This window comes from Dreissena polymorpha, chromosome 10 (genome assembly GCF_020536995.1).
Source record: "Dreissena polymorpha isolate Duluth1 chromosome 10, UMN_Dpol_1.0, whole genome shotgun sequence".
Taxonomy (NCBI): Eukaryota; Metazoa; Mollusca; class Bivalvia; order Myida; family Dreissenidae; genus Dreissena; species Dreissena polymorpha.
Window position 1 is genome coordinate 30,797,989 of NC_068364.1, and position 24,730 is coordinate 30,822,718.

The 24,730-nt window shown below is 34.8% G+C and overlaps 3 protein-coding genes across 7 annotated transcripts in view; 1 reads left to right on the forward strand and 2 right to left on the reverse strand.

Moving 5' to 3' along the window:
* LOC127847629 (transcription intermediary factor 1-alpha-like) overlaps positions 1 to 24,730 on the reverse strand; it is a 194,382-nt gene that overhangs the window by 166,106 nt on the left and 3,546 nt on the right. The window lies entirely within an intron of this gene.
* LOC127847627 (uncharacterized) overlaps positions 1 to 24,730 on the reverse strand; it is a 113,845-nt gene that overhangs the window by 85,575 nt on the left and 3,540 nt on the right. The window contains exon 3 of one of the 2 annotated variants that reach the window (XR_008034082.1): positions 23,022 to 24,640. The exons of the other annotated variant lie outside the window; for it this stretch is intronic. The gene's annotated coding sequence lies outside the window, so the exon portion shown is untranslated. The remainder of the gene's footprint in view (positions 1 to 23,021; positions 24,641 to 24,730) is intronic. 2 annotated transcript variants of the gene reach the window in all.
* LOC127847622 (inversin-like) overlaps positions 1 to 24,730 on the forward strand; it is a 113,073-nt gene that overhangs the window by 13,913 nt on the left and 74,430 nt on the right. For all 4 annotated transcript variants that reach the window (XM_052379653.1, XM_052379651.1, XM_052379650.1 and 1 more), the window contains exons 8-11: positions 1,249 to 1,347; positions 4,300 to 4,375; positions 5,468 to 5,574; positions 11,294 to 11,459. In XM_052379653.1, coding sequence (XP_052235613.1) covers positions 1,249 to 1,347; positions 4,300 to 4,375; positions 5,468 to 5,574; positions 11,294 to 11,459 — 448 coding nt within the window. The remainder of the gene's footprint in view (positions 1 to 1,248; positions 1,348 to 4,299; positions 4,376 to 5,467; positions 5,575 to 11,293; positions 11,460 to 24,730) is intronic.

Below are 24,730 nucleotides of genomic sequence, written 5' to 3' on the forward strand. Positions count from 1 at the left end.
TGCTGTATATAGTGTATCTATAAAAACTAAGTTCAAAATATTACTTAAATGATACTATTTTGAATTTTATGACACTTTGTTTTTAACCAACCCAATTTCTACTTGGCTGAAACCACTTACATTTCATGGCGCTCTTCCATAGATAACAAGTTATAAAAAATAAATGTCTGTAAAAGAATACTTATTTCATCTTGATTAAACTTTAAACACCTTTACTGCATCTGTACACACCAACTGCATGCCCATGTTTGGAAATCTGGATGAATAATGGAACTTCATATACCCCAGGGGTGCAAATAAACTGGAAAAAGCCGAACGTGGGGGTGGTTTTGAAAAAATCAGTATATGTTTTTAAAAAGCATGGAAAGCCTACCTAAAAATGTGCATGTAGTTCAGTGAAACGATGCTGATTAAGAAAATAATACATTAGATTATATTTGGAAAGGTGCCCATTACGGGTGCGCTACCTTAACATGGCCTTAGACAGTAGATGACCCCTATTGAAATAGGGGTCACTAGTTTTCCGATTGCGGAGCTGTTGTTGGTAACTGTGGTTCATTTTGGTAACTGTGGCTCATTTTGTTAACTGTCATTGAAAGTTGTTAAAAGATGGTATTTGTAAGTCAGAGGAAACAGTGTTTTCTGCTTATGTACATGAGGTAAAAATAAAAAATGGCATTATTTGGTTGGGTTATGTTTAGTCATTCAAACTTAAGTTCCTCCAATTTGGTTTTTAATATGCAAATATGTCTGTGACACAAATTCAAAAGAGTCAGACTTAGTTAAATTCCAAATATGGTAAAATAAAACAAAAGTCATGATTTAAGGCTAAAGTCAACTTGTCATATAAATATATTCAAAAAAACAACACACATTTCTGTTATGAGTATTATCAAGTAGAATGGCTTTGAAATAAAACTACATGTTTTTAGCACATTGTGTAAAGTTTCATCCCAGATTAGCGTGCTCAGTCTGCACAGACTAATCAGGGACAACACTTTCTGCCTGGACTGGACTTAAAAAACACAGAATTCCATAACATCAGAAAGTGTCGTCCCATGATAAGCCTGTGCGGACTGCACAGGCTATTCTGGGATGGCACTTTACCCACATGCATTAAGCCCTGTTTTCTCAGAGTGACAATTTTGCATATTTATACAAGTTACTTCAATTTATTGAAGTTGTTTCTATTGAACGAGTTTTCCCAGATCAAACCTCATACTAGTTTTCTTATTCTTTATTTCGCAGGACACAACCCCGAGTGTTATAAACTGGCAGGATTATGAGGGAAGAACTGCCCTGCATTTAGTGGTTGCCGATGGTAACGAGGCCGTCGTTAAGGCACTGGTGAGTACAGTACCAACCTAAGCTTACAACCTTTTAAACCTTGTTCTAGGAAAACTTGACTTAATACATCTGCCCAAACTGGGTCCAGCACAGGTACGACACTTTCCGCCTAATCTGAAGCAACACATTACGCACATGCTTGAAGCCTAGTCTTCCAGGACATGGCTCACTTGTTTTAAACATCTACCTGCATTAAGTGACCAAAGTACTGTCCACTTGTCCTGATTTCAACATGTCTCAGCAATGTTAAACAACTCACTGTATTCAGCAACCAACAACAGCCATTGTTGACACCATGACCAATAAACAAAGAATAAATAAATGATAATTTTTGACTGGCTTAAACAGATGTCACTATGCCACAGATGCAACATTTTGAAAGGGTAAAAAAAAACAACATGGCTTTATTGAATTTTTTTTTATGATTGCTTCAAATTATGAGTTAATTTGTTACAGTCAGCTTGATAATTGCAAATATAATAGAATAATAATAATAAATGAAAATTAATGTGATATGATCACCAATGACAAATTATAAGCAACATCTATGCAATTTTAGAAAAATATTGATGTTATTTGGCAACTTTTTGAATATTTTTTTTGTGGGTTGATATAAAGATAAAAAACAACAGGTCATGTGATCAAATTATCCAATCAGAATAACATCTTTTCTTTTATACCTAATGATAAAATATGACATTTCTATAGTAAAATAAAAGCAGTGAAAATAAATACTGTGAAATCATTTATTTTCGCCAGCACGAAATTTCGTTTTTTTTTTATAAAAATGTCGTTTTCGTCAGCACTTAAATTCGCCAATTCCTGACTTTGAAAAAAAAATGCTTCAGTCAATATCCGATTTGTTTGTCCGAAATATATCGCGGATGCGAAAAATCATAGTGGGGAAAGAGGAAGGACACTCGAGAGTCACTTGCAGGAAGTGGGGCCTGTTGGTCACATGTCAATATACAATGTACTAGTCTTTTGTTATCAGGTGATCAGTAATTTGCCCCCATTAGTGTATCATTATTATGATAAGCGGATAAGTGGGACCGAATAACCGTTAACGAGTGTTTGAAACCCGGGTTTGAAACAGTGAAGCCAGTTGCCAATTGGTCTTATTCATTTATTATCATGGCCAAACTAATAACAATATTACCTTTATCGGCGCAAATTAGAGAAGGTGCGAAGATTATTGGTTAAAATTAGTGTTAGCAAACTTTTTGGTCAGTTTTCAATAAAGTTTCAAGAGTTTTGAATCGTAAATATTTGATCACTTTAAGTACAATAATTTTCGGACAAACAGTGCATTATGGGACATAGGGCGGTTTCATAGGGCAAAGTTCAGATTTAATTGTAACAACCAATAGAAGAGTGAGTTTAAATTGGATTGAATGCAATAGGATACAAAGCAATGTTTTATTGCGTCATACTCAGTCATTCAAAACACGTGCTTTCCGGGGATTTCCTGAAAATCGCGAAAAAATAAAAGTGAATTTCTGAAAACAATTTCCCTACGTTTGGATGGAACTTATCATCGTGATTGCTAATTTCTCTTTACCTGTTACGTTTTCAATTGCTACAAGTAACAATTATTTGAAACATGTATCGTAAAACTTGTAAAAGATATCAATGATTAAAAAGATCGATAGCCCATAAACGAAGCACAAGCAATTTTTACACCTGTATTGTAGTTAAACGCAAACAACCAAACACAAATCAAAATGTTCTGTATTTATTTGTAATCAATGCGGAGAATGTGTATACGGTAAGAATATACATCATCATCTTTAAAATTTGTTTATTGTCTTTGATCCGGATCTAATCCGGTGTGTGGAGGCTGTATAATCTTCTGCAACAACACTGAAAAACACAATACAAACAATGGGTAATAAAGTTGTTAACAATTAGCGCTTATCATAACAATTCTACCTAAACGAAGTCAACGCAGTTTATACAGCTGTACTGCTTTCGCGTTTAAGAGCAATGTCACGTGTCAGTTAAGTACACTGTGTAAACTACACCCATTTGTGTCAAAACCGGATTTATCTTGATTACGTATAGACGGAGTATACCGGTATATGCGTGAATTACGTTGAATTTTAGTGCCTCATGCGTTTGGTAATTCAGTCTTAATTTGTTCAAATATGGGACATAATTGTTCGTTAGGATCTTGAATTCGTCAATCGGTCGACTGACGAAATATACGAAAATTAATGCCTGACGATATATAATGGTTTCACAGTACATTGTTCTTTTCACCAGTGAGAAGAACACATTTTCGGAACTCCCTTTTCTATTTTTAAATTATCATAAATAATTATGCATATTTTTTCTATGATCACGAGTGAATTAAAATCTACATTCCACCGAATCCAACATATTTTCTTTTTATTTTATGCTTTTTCACTGTTATTTAGATTTTAAAAGAGTTTAACTGGAGAATTTCGCTGGTATAATGACGTCATTTCGTCACACTAATAACGTCATTTTGTGATTTTAACTGTATTGAGGCACGCCACAGGAGAAGGAGTAACTTTTCAGCGAAAGGGAAACAGCTGTTATTTATTTTCATGAAAAAGGGGCATAAAAGAAACAGAAAATATGTTCATGTTAGTGTAAGATCGGTTGTAATTTCACTCGTGATCATAGAAAAATAATATTTTGACTCGTTGCAGCGCCACTCGTGGAAATATATTTTCTATGATCACTCGTGAAATAACAAACGATCTTACACTAACATGAACAAATATCCTTTTTTTGCTCTAGATTTTAATACCTAAGAGATTGACTCAGATATTTGGCACTCTTCCATCAGAGATTCCTTTCATTCTTAATTGAATTGTGTATCTTTAAACGCCATACTATTTTAATTGATGGGAATAGCTGTAGGACTTTTCTATCAAAAGGCAACTTTGTGATTACATCAATTGGTACACAAATTGCTTTCAGGTCGCTGTTGACAACTGCAATGTTTCTGCCCTGGACAACATGTTCAGGACCCCTCTACACTGGGCTGCTGTACTTGGTGAGTTATTGCCCCTTGTTTGTGTTTGGTGAATTTGTTTGGTTATAGTTTAAGATGGTTTCTATTTAATTGTCTGTTTTAAGGTTTATAATTGTGTTATGCATGTGATTCGCCTAGTCAAAGTCAGTATACAGAATTTTCCTCCCCTCAGACTTCAGCTCAATCACACCCCTGATAATGTGTGTAGTACTGCACGGGTTTTCATGTGCATAAAGGGTCCTCCCAGATTAGCCTGTGCAGTCTGCAAAGGACGATACTTTTTTCTCTTTAATTGTAATTTTTGTTTTAAGGAAGTCTATTCTAAAGGAAAATCCAATTGAAAGTGAACTCCCAAATAAGCGTGGTTTTCGCACAGCTCATTTTCATTCTTTGCAATTAAAAAACCCCAATAAGCCCCACAAAGAATAAAAAACTAACACTGTTTGAGATTGTAAAACCAACTATTGTACCTATTGCCTAGCTATGGGTAAATGGGGCTAAATGCATATGCGTTAAGTGTTGTTCCAGATTAGTCTGTGCAGACCCCACATGCTAATCAGGGACGAGACACTTTGCATTAACAGGATTTTTGCTTAGTTAATTCCATAACTGCATAGGTTAATCTGAGACATAGAGAATATTATGTGAGTGTCGGATAGAGATCAAGTTTATCATGCGAGGCTGAGAAAGATGTAGCGCGAGGCTTGCTGAGCGCTACAAAGTTTTGAGCCGAGCATGATAAACTTGATCTCTATCGGACACTCACATAATATTCTATTTATCCTATTATATTGTGGTCGTTTATCGTTCAAAAAGAGTAAAAATACTTTAAAATTCAAAGAAACAGCGCTGGTTTCCCAAGTTATCTCCGAAGTGTTCACTTCAACGTTATTGTTTGCTATGACGTCACATTGAACCATATAGTGTTCTTTAAATAGAGATCGGAAAACCATGGTCTAAAAATATCGATAGCATAAAGCTTAAGTTTATACGATCGTTGTTATACTATCGATTTTCATCTGGTAATAGGATAAAATACTTTATGCACCTACATAAAGCCCAGTTGTCCTAGAGTTTTTTTACTTTCAAAATAGTCTTGAAATCCATTATCAGGTCATTCAAAGATCGTATCACTGCTGCTGGACAACAAGGCGGAGTTCTCGAGTTCAGACCAGAACGGGGCCACACCTTTACACTACGCAGCGCAAAACAACTTTGACGTGAGTGGGTCACTTATAAATCAGAGTTTTCTTTAAACATGAAGTTAGTTAACAAATGGTAATACATAATTATTATTATGTATTTTTTATAAAAAATGTAAATGTGAATTTATTACACTGATGTTTTGAGATTACCCACTTGGCTAGTGTATGCAAACAAACCTTGCTCTGGGAAAACAGGGCTTAATTCATGTGTGTAAAGTGTTGTCCCAGATTAGCCTGTGCAGTGCACACAAGCTAATCAGGGACAAATCATTCACATTTTATGTTTTCTTTTCGATTAAGGGAAGTCCCTTCTCAACTAAAATTCAGTGTAGGTGGACAGTGTTGTCCCTGATAAGCCTGTGCAGACTGCACTGGCTAATCTGGGATGACACTTTACTCACATGCGTTTAACCCCGTTTTTGCAGAGCACAGCTCTATTATTGTTTTATGAAATGAACCACTTTCCCATTTGTCAAGTAATAAAATTGAAACTTCAAAAATGTCCTCATTATTACATGTGTAAGTGCAGATGTGCAAGACACTTTGTTCTTCTCTAATGATCCATATATGCTTAATCAGATTCCCTTGAATGTGACTAACAGCTAGTTAACCCTTTCAGTGCGGGAACCAAATTTTAAAGGCCTTTGCAAACAGTTTGGATCCAGATGAGACGCCACAGAACGTGGTGTCTCATCTGGATCCAAACTGTTTGCTATTCTGATAGTATTCTTTGAAAAAAATCCAAGAAAATGCTAATTTTAGAAATTCAACAGACGACATTTTAGCAGACGAAAAATTTCCCAGCATGCAAAGGGTTAACAAGCATATCCAGCAATTTGTACCTTCCCCTGAAAGGCACTTTCCCAATGGAAGGTAAAAAGTGCCAATGGCTGTCCGAAAAATTACCAAAATGAAGGAAAGTTTCGTGTATTTTGTTCCAAAAGCACATTTTCTGCACCTTTAATTGGGAATTGTTGGCAGTCATTTAGGAAAGAATTCTATTTTAGATTGGAAATGGGGCCAAATAACGGCCCCAAATTTGACCAAAAAAATCCTATCCCTGATAAGCATGTGGGGACTCTTTAGTTAAGTGAGCAAGCGTATCCCATTCGTAGTTGAGTTAAAAGCTTAAGTTAATTCAACAAGGGTATCTCATTCAGGAGACTGTGGAAGTGTTCATGTCTCTTCTGAACACAAAAACTGTCTAGGTGGAAAGTGTTGTCCCTAATTAGCCTGTGCAGACTGCACAGGCTAACCTTGGACGACACTTAATGCACATTCATTTAGCCCAGTTTAGTTAATCAGGAGACAGTGGAAGTGTCCTGTCATGGGCAAAACCTTTAATCTAGCCTTAAATAGCGAATCGTTCGCTGTTATTTTAAGCACGACTATTATATATAAAATATATATAGTGGAGCTATCCTACTCACCCCGGCGTCGGCGTTTCCGTTTCCGTTAGCGTGCAAATGTTAAAGTTTTCGTTCTACCCCAATTATTTTCATTTTCCCTTGACATATTGCTTTCATATTTTGCATACTTATTTACCAACATGACCCCAACCTATAAACAAGAGCAGGCAACTCTATCAAGCATTTTTTCATAATTATGGCCCCTTTTCCACTTAGAATATGCAGCAAATGTTAAAGTTTGCGTACTACCCCAAATATTTTCAATGTCCCTTGACATATTGCTTTCATATTTTGCATACTTGTTAACCATCATGACCCCAACCTTTAAACAAAAGCAGACAACTGTATTAAGCATTTTGACAGAATATTGCCCCTTTTATACTTAGAATATGCATATTATTGATAAATCTATGTTAAACATTGCGTAATACCCAACATATTTCCTATATCCTTTGACATATTGCTTTTATATTTTGCATACTTGTTTACCAACATGACCCCCAACCTATAAATAAGAGCAGACCACTGTATCAAGCATTTTGACATAAGTATGGCCCCTTTTACACTTCAATAATTGAACATTTTGCTTAAATTGCCATAACTTCTTCATGGGTGAAAGTTTTCCGTATTATTACGGATTTCCGTAAATTCGATCTTCAGTCAGGTCGTTTTTCCAAATCGTCCAGATCCGAGGAGATATTTTTTTGGGGGGGGGGGGTAACCCCTACCTTTGATTTTAATCGGACCCGAAGTTTAACGGCTACAAGTCGAAATAAAATGTCTCCTGCAAAAGGAATCTGGTACGGATACGAGCCAAATGATCCTTCGCCGTGCAGAAGACAGCATGACGTCACCTCATTAGAATAGTCTGGCAAAATCTGCCGATAATTTACGATTCCTTTGTCTCCGATGTCTACGAAATATTTTACAACACGGAATAACTCGAAGTAAATCGGAATCTGACTCGGTTTCCAAACACGCGTTTTGATTGGTTTACGTTAATCGGTCAACCAATTAAAATCAACGTTACGAAAATATATCTCTCAAAAGCATATGGCGGACAAGTTGAAGTAACTTTTTTCCGAAACCCAAACAACCGATAAAATTATGTATTTACCTCCGGGGTATAACACCAAAGAACTTGAAAGTGGTGTTAAGAACAAGTGGCGATGGGAATGGCTCAACGAAAGAGGCTCTCTTGGTGAGAAATGGGGAGATTGGCTGAAAAAACCAAACACTCCGGGTAGCGCCTATTGTGAAATTTGTTTCAAAACGATAAACTACAAATCTAATGGGAAGAAGGCGTTCAAGTCTCACGCTGAGGATGTAACGCATTTGAAAAATTACCGGACGTGGAAATCAAATCAGGTGAATATTTTTAATATCTCTTATTTGTGTTTTTTTCCCACCCGTATCGAATGATCGGTGGCGAAGGTCTGGATAACGGCGGCACGAATTACCCAAATCTACCAAAATCTTCCCAAATCTACCCCAAAACTACCCAAATCTACATAAAAATAATTATTTTACATCATGTTTGTGTGATGGGCACTATTGTTTTGTTAAATGCTTCATTCTTCTCGTGACAATATGTAATTTCCCAATAAAAATACTAAAATCAAATATAGGTTACACACCACTTACAAATTGATTTCTGTTCTGCCCCTGTCAGTCTGAAGAATTGTTCAATATAAGAGCTTTTGTTTATTATGCTGGTTACCTTAGGCATACTATCATTATTACTCTGATTAGGGATAATCATCTTCAAATACTCATTAATTTGTTCATTTCAGGTCCTACCTGGGTCCTCAAAAGCCAAGCCTGAAACGGAGTCTATGCAGGACAGAGTTGCCAAGCAAAGAGCTATTACAGCTGCTTTTATTAGTGAACACTGTTTACCATTCAGTATTGCAGAGGACTTGCTGAACTATGCTAAGAGACTGAGTGAAGATAAGCATGCACTGGGAAAGACAACAATTTCGAAGACGAGTGCCACATACATTATCACCCACGGACTTGCAAAAAGCTTCAAACAGGAAGTGGCAGACAAAGTCAAAGGGAAAAGTGTTTCGCTAAATTTGGATGAGGCCACGAATAACAATAACGATAAGATTGTAAACATTCTAATACAATTCTATGACGAGGAAGAGAACCAAATTGTCTTGCGTCATCTTGGATCACGTAAACAGAATCATGCTACTGCAAAAGATATCATGATGTCAATTGAAAGTGTTCTTGAAGAATATAAAATTGAGTGGTGGCAAGTTGTAAGCATGTTGATGGAAAAAAAATTCTATAGCCATCTTAGAACTGGGTATGTCATGGCTGCCATAAAGATGCTGAAGATGCCCCTCAACAATCACACCATCAGACAGATGACAGTACTGGATCCTGCACTTGTCGGTCACAGTCAGGTTGAACAGGCTATGAAGAATCTTGGCAAAAAGATGCCACAAGTCCTGTCTAAAGAAGACCTTGGAGCTTTGTCCCAGGAAGCTTCCATATACAATGTTGACCTGCAGGTAAAGGATCTCCAGGCAAAGTATAAAGAAGATGATCGTATAGACAGTGGGTACTGGGTTAAAGTCTTCGACCTGAATAATTTCTGCGCAATGAGATACCCAACCATTAAGAAGCTAGTCATGCCACTTTTGACTGTGTTTAGTGGACCACTGATTGAATCAACATTCAACATCATGGACGACATTATTGAAAAAGACCGGACAAAGATGACAGTTGTCAATTATGAAGCCGTAGCAATTGTGAAGACCGCTCTTAGGAAAAAAAATGTGAAAAGTACAGACCTTAAAGTCACACCAAATATGAAAAAGGCCTGTATTTCTGCTTACTCCAGTTATCAGAAATATCTGAAGGAAATGAAAGAGGAAAAGAAGAAAAGAGAAGATGCAGTTTTGGACTCTTCAGTTCAGCTGTTGAAACTTGAACGTGCCAAAAAAATTGCAAAGTTAGTAAGGTTGAAGAACAGACATTCAGGGATTAAGAGGAAACCGGACACAAGTAGCGATGGAACAGGAAGGAAGTGGAAAAGAATAAAGAAGATATAGTTCTGAACTTCTGGTGTATCATGAAATAATGTTTTAACAAGTGAAAATAATGTGATTTTTAATGCATGGTTTAAGAGAATTAAGAAGCTATTTTATTACAAAAATTAATTTTTATCTGATCAAAAGACACTACACAAAATGCTTCATTTTAATTTCAAAGTTTAATCTTTTGATAGAAGACAAATTAAGTGCTTCAGTAATTTCTTTAAAAAATATCTAGATAAAATATTCAAACTAATTACATAAAAATACAAGAAAGAAAATGTATTACTGTAATATGTTCATCAATGTTAATCTACATGAAATTTTAAAGATATTTTCTACCCAAACTGTTTTTTTCTGTTTTGAATAACTTAAAAATACAGGTGTCTTTAAGCTCAGGAGAAGTGATTTCTTCGTTTTAAATAAGCTAAAATGCAGGAGCTTCCGGGGGCCTCCGGCCCCCTGGACCCCTGGCCAGGGCCTTGCCCTGGACCCCACCGGGGGCCCTATCGGCCCCCAGGCCCCCAGATTTTTTTTTCAGTATTTTGGGTTTTTTCAACTTTCACCCATGCTTCTTTATGTATGATCACATTTTAATATTACTTTGACAAAACAACACTTACCTGAATACCACAATGGATTCGACCCAAACAATACTACATGCCCCTACCCAGATTCCCTACCCCCTCAACCATCCCCCAACCCCCCCCCCCCCCATTTTTTTTTTTTTTTAACATCTAATAAATTACCACAGCCCACATTATAGCCCCCTCTCACCCCCCTCCCTACCCCCCCCAACCCCCCCCCCATTTTTTTTTAACATCATCTAATAAATTACCCCACCCCGCATTATACCCCTCTCTCACCCCCCACCCCTACCCCACTCCCCCCACAATTTTTTTTTCCTTTTTTTATTTTTGAAAGATCATCTAATAAATGACCACTACCCACATTATACCCCCTCTCAACCCTCCCCCCCCCCCAATTTTTTAAATTTGTTTTTCCTTTTTTTATTTTTGAAAGATCATCTAATAAATTATTGAATATGAACAATTTCCCCATGATGGCTTACGTTATACTGTCAAGCACTCGAAATGTCTAGCGCGCTGTCCTCTGACAGCTCTTGTTAAAAAATACATTTTTTGAGATCAGGAAAGATGCCGTTGTAAAGTAAGATCATACATTATTTTATTTGCAGAAAATTAGAAGCAAGAAGCCATGCTTGGAAACATCATTTTTGTACGCACATAAAAAACACATCAATTAAATCCGATTCAGGAGACTGTTGAAGTGTTTCTGTCTCGTGCCAATGTGACAGACGAAGCAGATGTGGAGGGCAGGACGGCGTTCATGTGGGCAGCGGGCAAGGGGGCGGACCAAGTGTTGGAGACCTTCCTCAAACACAACGTGGACATACAGCAGGTCGACAAGAATGGCGGCACAGGTATGCCCTTGACATTTCTCATGATGACCTTAAAATTTCATGTTTGTCCTTGGATGTTCACGTGTGGCGCAGACTGATCTATCTATAAGACCAGAATAAAATAATGATGGCTCTGTGAAAATTGGGCTTGATGCTTAAAGTTTCGTCCAAGATTAGCTTGTGCTGACTGCATGGGACGACAAATAAATGTGGCATTGATATTTCATGTGACCATGACAATTTGTAAAATTACTCATAAGGATTGTAGACAGACATGTCAAATCTGACAGCAGTTTTGGTAAATATAATTCATATTTGAGTTGCAAACGTATTAATCAGAATGGTAGAAATTGAAAAAAAAATCTTGCTTTATCCCTTTTTGTATACCCCCACAAACGAAGTTTACGGGGGTATATAGGAGTGAGCTTGTTTTACTTTAAACAACTCTTTGTTGGTCTGTTAGTTGGCTGTTTAGTGCTCTCATGGTCCAGGTTGTTGTTGTTTTTGTACTTGGAGGGGGTAAAGCCTCACCTTTTTATTGGGGAAAAAATAGCAGAATATCACAGATTTGGGGTTGTATTTGAGCACCTTGTTGGCTGTTTGGGGGAAAATATCAACAACTATGAACAACATTCACACTTCAAGTTTTATTGTTTAATGTACTAATTTTATTTTAATATATACATTTTAAAATCATCAATTTCACTAACATGCTACTACAGTAAAGTGTACAGAGTGACACACACAATACAGCAGAATATGAATATGAATCTGGTTATAATCAGATAAACTTACATATAAATGAAACCATGTTTGACTTTACCCATTTACAATGATTATAATTTTTGACGATGCTTGAACAGCATCGTCCAAGGTATGATAACCATAAAAAAATTCTTTACAATGGCGACCTATGTAAAAGACCGAGCCAGTCCGATTGAGATAACTCGATTTTTCAGTTACTGCCCCTGCGTAAAAGATTGCTCGTCATTGATAACATTCTCCTAGCAGAGTTGTCGTTCGTGTTTCAACATTCAACAATGGCCGCCCCCATGAGAGTCTTGATTCAAAACTTTCTTACTGCATAAATTGGCTTGTTTCGCTATTTAGAAGCTGTCATTTATGATATATGAATGATTTATTCACTAAATCTCCGCTAATGACAACAATGGATGGAATTCGAAGGATATATTCGATGTGAATGGATCACTTTCTACAACAATGGCTTCGCCCATGAGAGACTTGATAACACTCGTGTCAAAACTTTCTTACAGCTCTAATTGGCTTGTTTTGCTATTTAGTAATGCAACAATAAATGGAATTCGAAGGATATATTCAATGTGAAATGAAGCACTTTCTGGATCTCGACAGATTGACAAGGCAAAACTGGCATACTGATGATACTGGTATTTTAAGTTATCAATTTAAGTCACATTTTGCTTTATAAATTTTGTTCGAGCATTTTGCGACTTATTGAAGGCTATGATACCCGATATCAACAGCTCATATGGGATTTGCATATCACCAAGCTGTCCTGAAATACAACATTGATTACAAACTCTTTACTGGTTTGTATGAATTCTTTCTTCTTTCTATTTAAGTAGTTGATTGATATCATAGTCCAAATAATTAGACGTAATTTACCGTTTAGTCCATGTATATCGACCTCATATTTATAGGAGTAGATATTATGTTAAAGGGGCCTTTTCACAGATTTTAACATGTTTTGAAGTTAGTCATTAAATGCTTTATATTGATAAATGTAAACATTGGATCTTAAAAGCTCTAGTTAAAAATCCAGAATAAAATTCTTTAAAAAAAAGTAGTCCGCCGCAGGGCTTGAACTAGTGACCCCCTTAGTCCAGGAGTAAAAACGCATTAGCCTGCTCGACTTTTCTGCCAAGTATAAATGGTTGACGTATTTTATACCTAATATAAGCAATCTTCGTAGTTTCACACAATTAAACAACAACAACATAACTCTCCAAATTATTCAATCGTTTCGCGTTGCAACGCTTTATAATTTTAAATCGTTAAAAGATGCATATAATGGCTATATTATTATGGTAAATGTTCAGTAATACTGTTTCCTAAAAATAACATAACTTAAACAAAAATTTGTGAATCCGATGCAACTTTTTTCAATTTTTGTCAATTTAACAAAACGTGAAAAGATCTCTTTAAAGTTGAATGAATTGTATCCCAGTAAAAGAGACATTAAGGCGATTGTGGCCAGTTTAGATCCACTTCAGCCTGCAGTTGCTTGAAAGCTGTTTGCTTAAAAGCGGGTTTCTGACAATGACAAATAGTTTAATTGGATACTGATTAGACTGCCCTTTTCCTGTGACCTGGCTAATTAAATTCAGAAGCCTTGTAACAGTTTAACGTTAATGTTACCAATGTGTCAGACCAGGGCCTGGATTTTGAAATCTAGGACATGCATGGTCAGAAGATGTCATTAAAGATTATACATTTTTTCAAACATATACAAATGCATACAAATATAAATAGTAAAATGCACTAAGTCAGAAGGCATTTGACTTCGGCTGGTGCCTTGGCACACCAGGTGTTTCGGTTGCAATAGTTTGATCGACTCACTACTTGGATGTGTAGTTATATTATTTACAGTATATCAAACAGTATTTAGCATGAACCAATGATTTTTTCAAACATAAATAATTTTTGATGTAAAATGCTTGAAGGAATAATATTAAAGGTTTAAGAAGGCATTTTCTTTTTGTTTTAAAGGATATCTTTGAAAATTATATTTTTTATGAATTTTTTGGCAACAAGGGGTAACGCATTTTTAAACAAGAGCACCACCTTGCGGGGGCAGACCGCTCATCTATTTTCTTTTTAAAGGTGAAGGGACTCTCAATTTCAATCACAAAGGAGGGAGGGGTGGAGTGAAGAGGGGTGTATAGTGTGGGGGTGTGGTCATTTATTACATTATCTTCTAAAAATGCGGAAAAAAAATGCAAAAATAATAAAAAAATTCGGGGGTGGGGGGGGGGGGGGGGGGAGTGGATTCTTGGGTGCGATGGTTGAATGGTATTTCAAAAATAATAAAATAATAAAAATAAATATTTGTGTTTTTTAACCATTTCCAAAAAAAAATAATTTTGGTGGGATGGAGTGGGGGGGGGGGGGGGGTATAGTGTGAGGGTGTGGTGGTCATTTGTTAGATGATCTTAAAAAAAATAAAAAAATGGGGTGGGGGCGTTGGTAATGGTTTGGGTGGAGTCTATTGTGGTATGTCAGGTAAGAGTTGTTTTGTCAGAGTATCAATCAAATCTAATCATAAATAAAGAAGTTATGGCAGTTTTAGCAAAATTTAATAATTTGGCCTTGAGAGTCAAGGTCATTCAAAGGTCAAGGTAAAATTCAACTTGCCAGGTACAGTAACCTCATGATAGCATGAAAGTATTTGAAGTTTGAAAGCAATAGCCTTGATGCTTTAGAAGTAAAGTGGATTGAAACACAAAATTTAACCATATATTAAAAGTTACTAAGTCAAAAAAGGGCCATAATTCTGTAAAAATGACAACCAGAGATATGCAACTTGTCCTTCTACTGTTCTTTTATGATAGTTTGCGAGTGTTCCAAGTATGAAAGCAATATCTATGATACTTTAGGGGTACAGTGGACCAAAACACAAAACTTAACCAAATTTTCAATTTTCTAAGTATAAAGGGCCCATAATATTGTCCAAATGCCAGTCAGAGTTACATCACTTTGCCTGCACAGTCCCCTTATGATAGTTAGTAAGTGTTGCAAGTATGAAAGCAATAGCTTTGATACTGTAGGAATAAAGTGGACCTAAACACAAAACTTAACCAAATTTTCAATTTTTTAAGTATAAAAAGGGCACATAATTCTGTCAAAATGCCAGTCAGAGTTTCATAACTTTGCCTGCACAGTCCCCTTATGATAGTTAGTAAGTGTTGCAAGTATGAAAGCAATAGCTTTGATACTTAAGGAATAAAATGGACCTAAACATAAAACTTAACCAAAATTTTCAATTTTCTAAGTATAAAACGGGCATATAATTCTGTCAAAATGCACGCCAGAGTTATCTATCTTTGCCTGCCCAGTCCCCTAATGATAGTACAAATGTAAGTAAGTGTACCAAGTTTGAATGCAACAGCATTGATACTTTCTGAGAAAAGTGGACCTAAACGCAAAACTTAACGGGAAGCCGACGCAGAGGCTGACGTCAACGCAGACGCCGATGCCGACGCCGACGCCAAGGTGATGACAATAGCTCATAATTTTTTTTCAAAAAATAGATGAGCTAAAAATGTAATTAATTTTTTACAAAAAACTGGTACCATGAGTAGCATGAAACATTTTTTTTTTAAACATTTGTAATTGATGAAAAATGATTGCAAAAATAATATCTAGGGTCTAATAAAGCATTTTTTATTTTATTTTAATAGGTTACTCTGAAAATTCTATTTTTCATGATTTTTTTATGCAACAAGGGATTATGAAATTTAAAAAATGTTACTGGCTTTTTAGACCAAAACTGGTACTATGATAATACTACAATGCACTTCGCCAAAACATTTATAAGTATATTGTTTATTCTTGAAAATGTATTTCCCCTATTCACTAAAAATAACACTTTTGATCAGAAAATTCATATATAATGATGTTTACTTTTATTTTCAAGAAGCATAATGCCTCTTTTTAGTTGTATTCAGCCACAAGTTCTTGTCAGCCACTTAAGGGTTATATGTTGCCTTTCTTTTACTAAATGCAAAATAATTCTACGCTTTGAGACATTCATAAAATATTTTATGTCTTAACAACACAGACAGGCTAATAAATTTATATATCAAGTACTTCCATACTAACAGGACCATTCTAGGTGGGCAACCTAGCAACCTTGATTTGTTCATATCTTCCTATCAATCTGTTATATGTGTTATGAATCATTTGTTCTGAGAACATTTAATGTTTGTTATAACTTTTAAATAATTCAATGTTCAAAGTGATATTGTTATTGACCGATAAACCAACATACTGATTAAAAGGGAATATTTTATTAATTATATGCATTTTATCTTCCATGAGAAATATTTGCCTAAATGTTTTTCAAACTATAGAGAAATCTATATACAATTAATAATTGACGACGTTTATCAAAAAAAACATTTATGAAATGGAAGTTTAAAGATAAAAATAAATAATGCAAGTTTTTGTCAGATATTCGTAATAATTTCCATTATTATTGAGTGTCTGAGCAATGTGGATGAATGAATATATCAGATACAACGAACACTTGTCTACACTTGAATTATGATTTATTTTTCAATATTGTATGCACTTAAGTTTAGCCTTAATGCTTTTTTGTAGCATTTATAGACAGTGTCCCTCCCCAAAATCAAGGAATTATTACTTGTCATTCATGTGTGTAATGGTATACAATAATGTTGTGGTAGAATATTTGAGAAAAACATTAGAAACGAAACTTGTCAGTGATGAAATTTTCCATATGGTTATGGCAATTACCGATCGTCGGTTTCTGAAAAACAATACGTCACGGTGTCCAAAAATATGATGGTTGTGCCCAAAGATTTTGGTGTTAATGAACATTACTGGTTTATATTTTAATAATTTCGATTCTCATTTGATTAATAGGTAATTTCAAGGCTGATAAACTTGAAATATGCAAGCTATTCTTTAGTTTTGCATATGTCTGTCAAAACATCTGTACAATTGGTAATTTCCGTAACCATTCGTTAAATTGTAGCAGACACAATTAGTTTAAATGAAAAAAAAAATGTTTTACACTAATATTCTACCTCTTTCTTGCTAAAAACTAATGCATGAATGATTTAAAAGTAATATTGAATCGTTTTCAGCCAGGAACACTGTCTATGACCGCGAAAAATTAAAATTAAATTAAATTAAATTGAAACATAACAAACTTGTTGATTTACGATATTTACTTTATAAATAGCTTGCATGCGGCATGGCATTGCATGTTCGGCAAGATAAATATCTCGACTTTATTTATTGGATGATTTTGGACTGTTTCATCAAATCAGAAAATAGCTTTTAAACGTAATTTAGACCCATGTTTAGCGAGATAATTAAGTACCACTTTTTATACACTGCCAAATTGTGACATAACAAGTTGCCTCCCTTGTTGGTTCATTCTACTGTATTATTATGCCCCCCCTTCGAAGAAGAGAGGGTATATTGTTTTGCACATGTCAGTCCGTATGACCGTCCACCAGATGGTTTCCGGATGATAACTCAAGAATGCTGGATGCCATGTTTATATTCCAATCTTCATAAAATTTGGCCAGAATATAAGTCTCAATGATATCTTGGATCAGTTCAAAAATGGTTACAATTGGTTGAAAAACATGGCTGCCAGGGGGTGGGGCATTTTTCCTTATATTGCTATAGTAAAACATTGTTAACACCCAAGAGGTCACATTTATTTTCCGATCTTCAAGAATTAAGGTCGCAATATTTGTCCCAATAATATCTTGTTATCTCAGGTGAAAGACTCTGGGCCTTTTAGGCCCTCTTGTTTGTTCATCTTACCATTTGAAGAAAAGATATCATTGCACAGATGCCTTTTACTTTTAGAATGTGTTATGCTGCATTTCTGATGTGGCTTGTTCGGGGTATATTGTTTAGCACATGTTGCTCAGTCCGTCAGTTGGTCCGTCCACCAGATGGTTTCCGGATGATAACTCAAGAACGCTTAGGCCTAGGATCATGAAACTTCATAGGTACATTGATCATGACTGGCAGATGAACCCTATTGATTTTCAGGTCACAAGATAAAAGGGTAAGGTCACAGTGACTATAATGCTTAGGCCTAGGATCATGAAACTACATAGGTACATTGATCATGACTTGCAGATTACCCCTATTGATGTTTAGGTCACTAGGTCAAAGGTCAAGGTCAAAGTGACTCAAAACAGTAAAATAGTATCCGGATGATAACTCGAAAATGCTTACCCCTAGGACCATTAAACTTCATAGGTACATTAATCATGACTGGTATATAACCCTTATGGATTTTCAGGTCACTTGGTCAAAGGTCAAGGTCACAGTGATTCATAACAGTAAAAAGGTTTCCTGATGATAACTCAAGAATAGTAAGGCTTAGGATCATGAAACTTCATAGGTAAATTGATCATGACTGGCAGATGATCCCTATTGATTTTCAGGTCACTAGGTAAAAGGTCAAGGTCACAGTGACAAAAAATATATTCACACAATGGCTACCACTACAACTGACAGCCCATATGGGGGGTGTGCATGTTTTACAAACAGCCCTTGTTTGTCTTATGTTGGTTAATATTCATCTCGGTCAATTCTAGGTTAAGTTTGAAAGTAGGTCATATGTGGTTCAAACTAGGTCAACAAACCAAATCACAGAAAAGGTTAGTGAACACTCCAGAGGTCACATTTTCTTCAAGATCTTCATGAAAATTAGACAGAATGTTATCTCGATGAAATAAAGTTTCATTTTGAAAGTTGGTAGTTTTTCGAAAACTAGGTCATTAGGTCAAAATATAGAAAACTTCCTTTATCTTTCTACAGGTCACATTATCTTCCTGATTTTCATGAAAATTGCTTACAATGTCCATCTTAATCAAATCAAAAGCTGAATTTGCAAGTTGGTCATGTGCAGGCTAAAGCTAGGTTACAACTTAGTCAAATCATACACAAGTTTTTGGCACTATAGAAGGAGTTTTGGGTGAGCGATACAGGGCTATCTTGTTTTAGAACGGCCTGTAGTAAGAAAGGGAAGGTATTGTATTTGTTTCAAAAGTAACATTTTATTGTTATTGGAAGTAACTGAGCAATTATATGATGTCATAGTTTTGGTTATTTTGCTCACTTGTTATGATGTGACAAGGTGAGCTTTTGTTATCACTCTTTGTCTGTTGTATTTTATCCAAAGTTTATTGTGAACACATAAGATATCATTTTACAATGTTTAAATTTGAGTATCACCTCTTTGCCGGATTCTTATTAAACTATTCACTTCTATGTCATTTTGGGTTTCATATTCTATCAACAATTAGGGCACTAGGTCAAATATAAGAAAAGGTCTGTTAATACGTTAGTGGTCACATTCTGTCTCTGATCCACTTGTAAATTGGTTAGAACATTATTTTAAATGATTTCAATGTCAAGCTTGAAAGTAGCATATTCAACATTTAGGTCACAAGGTCTAGTCTCAGTGATTAACAGGTCACGTTCCAAAGTGGGTCATGTGCTTCCAAGCATTTGATCAATAACTAAAATCATTAAAATCTATGTTAACACTTACATTTTTTACCTGATCTTCATGGCAGTTGATCAGAATGTTCAAATAAATAAAAGTAGGAACTCATGTAACAAGGCTCAACTAGACCGGATAGACGCAAATAGTTTTTTTCATACTCACAATGCCTTTTTTTCTAGATCTTCATGAAAAATTAGTTAACACCACTAGGAAACAATCCGTTTCAGGTGAGCCACATTGTGCTGTTAAAGCTATCTATGTATAGTAAAGATTGTTACAAAACCTTGTTTATCAATAAAAATAAATGAAAAAAAATGGCTTTCTAAAAGTTGTAGTCTTGGATGATATATTCCTCAACTTATAATCAATGAAAATCTTTTGAGAAGAAAAACAAAATTTGACTATTATTATACCCCAACATACTGTGATTGGGGGCTAGCACAGGAATTCTCAATTATGTTCCTCGAAAAATAATGGGTTAGCATATTGTTGCTGTATTATCCAGTTGTCTGTACCATTACTCCCAAAATAATTGTAAGTTCAAATATGAGATATTTAGGTAAATAAATCTCATTGAAGGGAGTGCAGTGTCCAAGAACGGAAATGATTGCACCACAACCATTAACTATTGACCTGCGGATAAATGACAAGCAATAAAAATTACACAATTGCGGTGATGTAGATAAACTTAAATGGATGCTTATTTATTTTTTGCTTTCCGGTGATTTATACAGAAATATCAGTGAAATAAACTGGTATTTCACTGTTTTAAACAGTGAAAATTAACAGTGAAAATATCGATATTTTACGCTGTTTTTCTGGAAAAATGATATTCCGCCAAAACCAACAAATATCCTCTATATATCCATCCTCTTCAAAAGCATCGTCAAACCAGTACTTTCAGTGCTTTGATTAGAGCTCAGCTACAATATATCGGTATATCAGTATATATCGCAATACGCAATCCGCATATTGAATTGCAATACGACCTGCTTTAACATGTCATACTGTAAAATTTAAAATGAAGCTTATGGAAAATTGGAAAATAAAACACAATTAATTACATAATAAAAAATGTAAATTGATGTTATTATAAACAGAAGGAATAATGATCAAATTTTTTTTTACGTAACAGCTTTCTGATAGGTTACACGACCGGCTTTTAAACATCCACAATTCTCTTGCGGGTTATTATTCTTCTTGTCGGCTTTTATAATAGTTCTCAAAATGGCAGACGAAACGAACACCGAGTTTGACTTTATAGACAATTTCAAGGGAAAAAGTGTTGTTTAACAACACAATAAACATACAATACAAAGGTTATGTTCATGTAATTAAGTTGTTTTTGGTGATTATCTGGTGAGTTATAATTCTGGTACAAGTAAACAATATATTGCAATATATTGCAATACGGGTTTTTGAACTGACAATATATTGCAATACAGTTTTGGGCGTATGGTTGCAGCACTAATCATTTTAAATGTTTTTTCTTTGAGAGAAGGCTGAACTCCAATTAACAAACACTAACTTTATCAGACATTCATTCACTGTTTAAATTTATTATAAATATTGTTTGTGTGTAAGAAGTATTCTTCATTGTTGACAGACACAAGCATTTTATTAACCCCTATTATTGATAATATGTCCGTCTCGAATTCGATTTGATTTTTTATTGTTCAGAGATTTGATTTTTTTCCCTCCATTTTAAGCAATCTTGGAATAATGACCTATGAAACATGTATGCGTAGCAACGTAAAATCCTATATGTCTGACTACATTCTTGAACCAAAAGTTACGTCATTATGAGTGTTGAATTCATTAAGATATTTACAAATGTAGTTGTTTTTAATTGTTAAATATAAAGGCAATTATGGCGGAAAATCCATGACAGAGGAGGAAAAATACCTTTAGAGAATAGGGAATACACACTGCAGTTCTCAATGAAGGACAAAAATGATGAATGGAACATTATAATTTAAATGACAAGGTTCACAAAAAAACAAAAATGGCCCTTTGATAATGGCTATGAATCATTTGGTTAAACTGTATAGTTTTGAAAGACTATCCCTAAAACGCTATTTATATTGCTATTCTATTTGTCATTGCTTTCAAATCAAGTACGCTGCATGGTTTATTCCATTATTTTACAAAAAGGGGGAGATCAGACGCACCTTTACAAAAAGATATTGGAGCTGATAAGAACATTGCCCTTAGGTATTCAATGTATGAAGAAGAACATTCTAGAAATAATGTTTAAATACTATGAGTATATTTTCCATTTATAAAAAATAAAACACAGTTTCCCATTTTATTTTTTAAAGAGGCAAAATTTAAAGAACAGTACTGTATATATAAAATTATATGAAGTTAATGTTATGATAGCAAGTTGACAAAGCAATTTATAGCAAGTTGACAAAGCAATATGAATTATAAATGTAGATTGCAGTCATTTTCTTATATTTAGTGATAAGTTTTCGTTATTTTACAGCGTTCTTTGCAAAACGCTGATAAATTTTATAGAGCACAGCAGATATGCCAAAACTGGGAATGAGCACAAGAACTCATCATTTAATGACGTTGTGATACGCAAGTTGTAAATTTCTTGTTTGTCAAGAAAAAAGCCTTATATATTTACTAGAACATTAACATTTTATTATAACCATGTTTTTAAATTTAATTTGACTGCATTATCACGTTTCTGTAATAGGTCTAGTTAAAAAATCCTTTAGAATCTATTATTTTTCATGAAGGATTTTCTCAAGGAATATTCTAACATGATCGTTTACTCTTTGAGCGGCCAGTATGGAATGTATGAGTAGATGAGTGACATCACGCGCAAAGTTTAGACTCTGCCCACTGGTTGGCAAAATATGGTGTTTTCATATAAGCACGTATAGAAAAAATTGACATTATCATAATTTATATACACAATTATTCAAGACATTTAGTATTAGTTTACTCATGGATGTCTGCATAAAGCGTTAGTGTATAAGAAAATGCGCAAACGATAATAGTGTCATTACTTATTGCTTTAACTGAGTAAGAAACAGGTATAAAATACAATCTTCATTCTAAGTATTATTGTTGTTGTTTTCAGTTGACTCATTTTAGTAATCAATTTTGTAGAAGAAAACCCCTCAGAAGTCTAACTATTTTCAGAATAAATTAAAGTGAATGTACTTAAACAAATGAGATGAAAACAAACAACAAATATATATAGATGAATTCCAGGCACACACAATTTATCTAAATGGAATGGTTTTTGTCTGGGAAAACTAGAACTGGTGACACAATTTTTGATTAATTGAATGTCTAACCTAAATTTCCTGCGTTCAGCTCATGATAATCATTGTATAGTCATAAATCTTTTTTAAAGAAGTTTCTTGTCAAGCAAATGGGATTATGTCAACAGAACTTTTAAACCCGCTAACTGCGCACTGACCTTGATAACCTGCAAGATGTAATGTATTGCATTTACAGAGATGCCACAATTGCAGCCGGAATGCTGGCGTTTGTCAAATAGGTACTTCAATATGTTGGAATGTAAATTAGGAACAATGAGGAACAACAACCTGCTAAAATATATACCAGTGCACAGAATGCAATATAATACTAATTTGTATATATGATAACACAACCTGCACATATAAATGCTCTGACAAATATAAAGGGTCGCCTTGGCGTAGTGGATATGATGTCTGCCTAGCGACCGGGAGTTAACGGGTTCGATCCCCATCGTAGGAGCGTTCTTAAGATCTTTTCAATACATACCAAATACTGCTTCTAGGACCATGAAATGGACTCAAGAGTGTTTAAAATAAGCCTTAGGCTTTCTATGCGATCAAGCTAAAATAAATAGGTTTAAACTAAACTAAATATAAAGGGGTACACACAAAAATAATTTATTTTGACAGTGTCAAACTGCCGTAGCTGCTTAACATATCTAAATTTTATCGAATAGTTTCACACTGTAAAATCACACTGCATTTTTCATATTGGTCATGCTGATTGAACATTAATGCATTAAGGTCTACTTGCATAAAATATCAAAATTTCATTGGATATTAATTTAGATCGAAACTTTTGTTAGACAGCAATGCTGAAATGTAATTAAATATTACAAAAGAAATTTTTTTTCAGTGCGGGAAACAAAACCATTCATGATGCTTCAAATTCAAGGAATCATTTTTTTTCAGTAATCTTAAATAATTGTTTAATTTATGTAAAAAGAAATGACTGCCTATATATAGATTCAAAATATTATTTATGTTATGTAAATTACAGACATTATATTCCAAACTAAAATTTGTCTAGCAGTTCTAGACACCTTGTTAAGTAAAAGAGAAATATAAAACAATAGTAATGCATGTAGTTGCAACAATATAATATATTCTATAATAGTTCTTATAATCCCAGAAAGTCTTTATATTCTTTCAACTAATGACATTATTTGTTTACAAAGTAAATGCATCTGTAATAATAAAAACATTGTTGTAGTTTTATAACACAAACATATTTTAATGCACAACATAATTCAATGGCAATAAATAATTTGAATCATCAATCAGGATACACGTAGAGTTATGCTATTGCACTTTGAACACCAGGATGTTGTTGTAATAAAGTCCCACAAGGATGGATGCAGTGTGTCTGTTGTAGCAGACTGACCGTGGGTTCACCACTCCATCCTCCTTTGTAGCAAGAATAGCCAGCTTCTTTCTGCCCTCATCGTCCACCTGTATGATAGTGTGTGAGCTGCCTCCACATACCAGCACCTGGCCTGCAGGTGTAACGTGTATACCACCTTGGCCTTGTAGTGCAGGGTCAGTGAAGGTGGCCAGGACTGAACCATCCCTGGCCAGGGTGAGGAGCTTGTCATGGGAGGTGTCGGTGATGTACAACTTGTCCCCTGTGGGACTCACAGCACACCTATATACTGCAACACAGAGTGACATTAAGATATTGAATTATATGTATAGTAGTCAATAAAAAATCTTATTACAACTGTATTAATAATGGTAAAGAA